Source organism: Otolemur garnettii, unplaced genomic scaffold, assembly GCF_000181295.1.
Source record: "Otolemur garnettii isolate 467f Iridium unplaced genomic scaffold, OtoGar3 scaffold00064, whole genome shotgun sequence".
Lineage (NCBI taxonomy): Eukaryota > Metazoa > Chordata > Mammalia > Primates > Galagidae > Otolemur > Otolemur garnettii.
In genome coordinates, this window is record NW_003852459.1 from 737,976 (window position 1) to 739,849 (window position 1,874).

Sequence of the window (1,874 nt, forward strand, 5' to 3'; positions counted from 1 at the left end):
AAAAAATCAGTATTTATGTTCATTTCTATTGCTATTGGTAAAATGCCAGCTGCCAGAATTATCAGTGCAAAAATTATAAAGAACATCACATAATGAGCAATTGGTAACCTAACTTATTTAATGACATGTCTACTAGACTATAGCTATAGCAGCCATAAAACATCTAGGAAGTTAAAATAATTAAATCCAATGTGGTAGTGGTTCACCAAAATATTTCCCATTGCTGACATTTCCCACTTTTAAATTATATTAATAAAAATTGAAAATTGATTGGCATGAATTTCTATGTGTAATGTTTATGTTTTGGAGGTAATGCCAATGTTTACATATCAAGAAGCAAAAGAAAAGTTAATATCAACACTGTGTGGGGCACACATGGTAGTGCTCACTGATACATTATTAAATTTCTGTTAATGAAGCCTCTATATAAAAACAGAGTTACATGTCATTCTTACCTTTACAGCTTCTCCTATCTTCTTTTATTTCAAATCCATCCTCACAATAACATCTTGAACTGTTTCTGACCATGGCACATTTATACTGACAATTCAACTGCTGGCAACTGGGTAGCAATTCTGTAGAGGAAATATAAGCATATTATCTATATTTCATTGAGTGCATATGTTTATTGTTTAAATTTAGGTAATATTTATATTTATTCAGTGCATAGCCCTAATAATATAGTTTGGATTGTTCTCCAGAAGAGGTTCTGTGAATAGTCTAGAGAAGAAAAAAAAAATCTATTCCCTCTAAATTAATGTTGGTTTGCATTTGCTAAAGTATTGTTAATAAAATTTAGGATCACTCTGTTTGGTCTTCATTTTTTAGCTTATTACTATGTTCAAAATCACCAAAACATTTCATAAACTGATAAATTAAATTACTTCAAGAGGAAAAATGTCAGCTCAATGGTAGATTTCACTACCTATGTCTTTCCAATCTGACATATCAATTGATTTTCTATCTTTTGAGAATTTGTTTGGATTTACCTACTGATTCATGTGTAACCTTCATAGCAATCAATGGAAATATATTGATTTTTATTTTTTATTTTATTAATTTTATTTTTATTTTATTAATTTATTTTTCATTGGTGGAGAAATATTAGAAAAATTCTTTACATAAATATATTTCATTATACCTGAATTGTTTCAAGGCAAATACATCATTGAAGCAAAGTTAGCAAACCCTCAGAGTCAACTGGGATTCAATATGATAAAAGTATGAAATAGAGATGAATTGATGGGAGTGTTGCAAAAATAATTTCCAACAGGATAAGATTTGCTAAACTAGATAAATACTACAGATTTAGATAGAATGCATGACTGTTCAAAATAGGGTTTTTAGTGGATTGTGACAATACTGTTGTTTTCTCCATTTTCCCCAGAGAGAAAAATAAGGATTTTGAAGACTAACATTACATAATTCAGAATATGTTAATATTCCCACAAGTTTATCTGGTTCTTCAGAAAAATATTATAAATTATGATAAAAAATAAATTAAAAGTCTAGAGTAAAAGGTGAAAGATTTATACGATCTGAATAGAAACCAGAGTATAAGTCTAAAGTGAAGAAAGAAAATCTGGAACATTCCAAATTCAGTACAAGGTATTAGACTAAAAGTGTAATTATCTGTAGTATTTCCTTTACTCAGTTATTTTTCAACACTTATACATTTTAAACATCTTCTCTTCTTAAAACTCCAAATATCCTCCTTAGTATTCACACAGATTACTAAGCATATCCTTCCTAATATTCACACAGAATACTAAACCAAGATTCATTCTTGGTTTTCAAACTTTGTTGAGCTCATAATCAATTCTTGTCCTCTTGGTTTTCAAACTTAGTTGAGCTCATAATCAAAGCTCTCCCCT

General features: G+C 29.0%; 1 protein-coding gene across 1 annotated transcript in view; it reads right to left on the minus strand.

Annotated features, from left to right (window-relative positions):
- Positions 1-1,874, minus strand: part of LOC100949794 (low-density lipoprotein receptor-related protein 1B-like) — a gene marked incomplete at its 3' end in the record, with an annotated part of 1,553,965 nt that overhangs the window by 687,766 nt on the left and 864,325 nt on the right. The window contains exon 4 of the mRNA XM_003793025.1: positions 456-575. Within this exon, the coding sequence (XP_003793073.1) occupies positions 456-575 (120 nt within the window). The remainder of the gene's footprint in view (positions 1-455; positions 576-1,874) is intronic.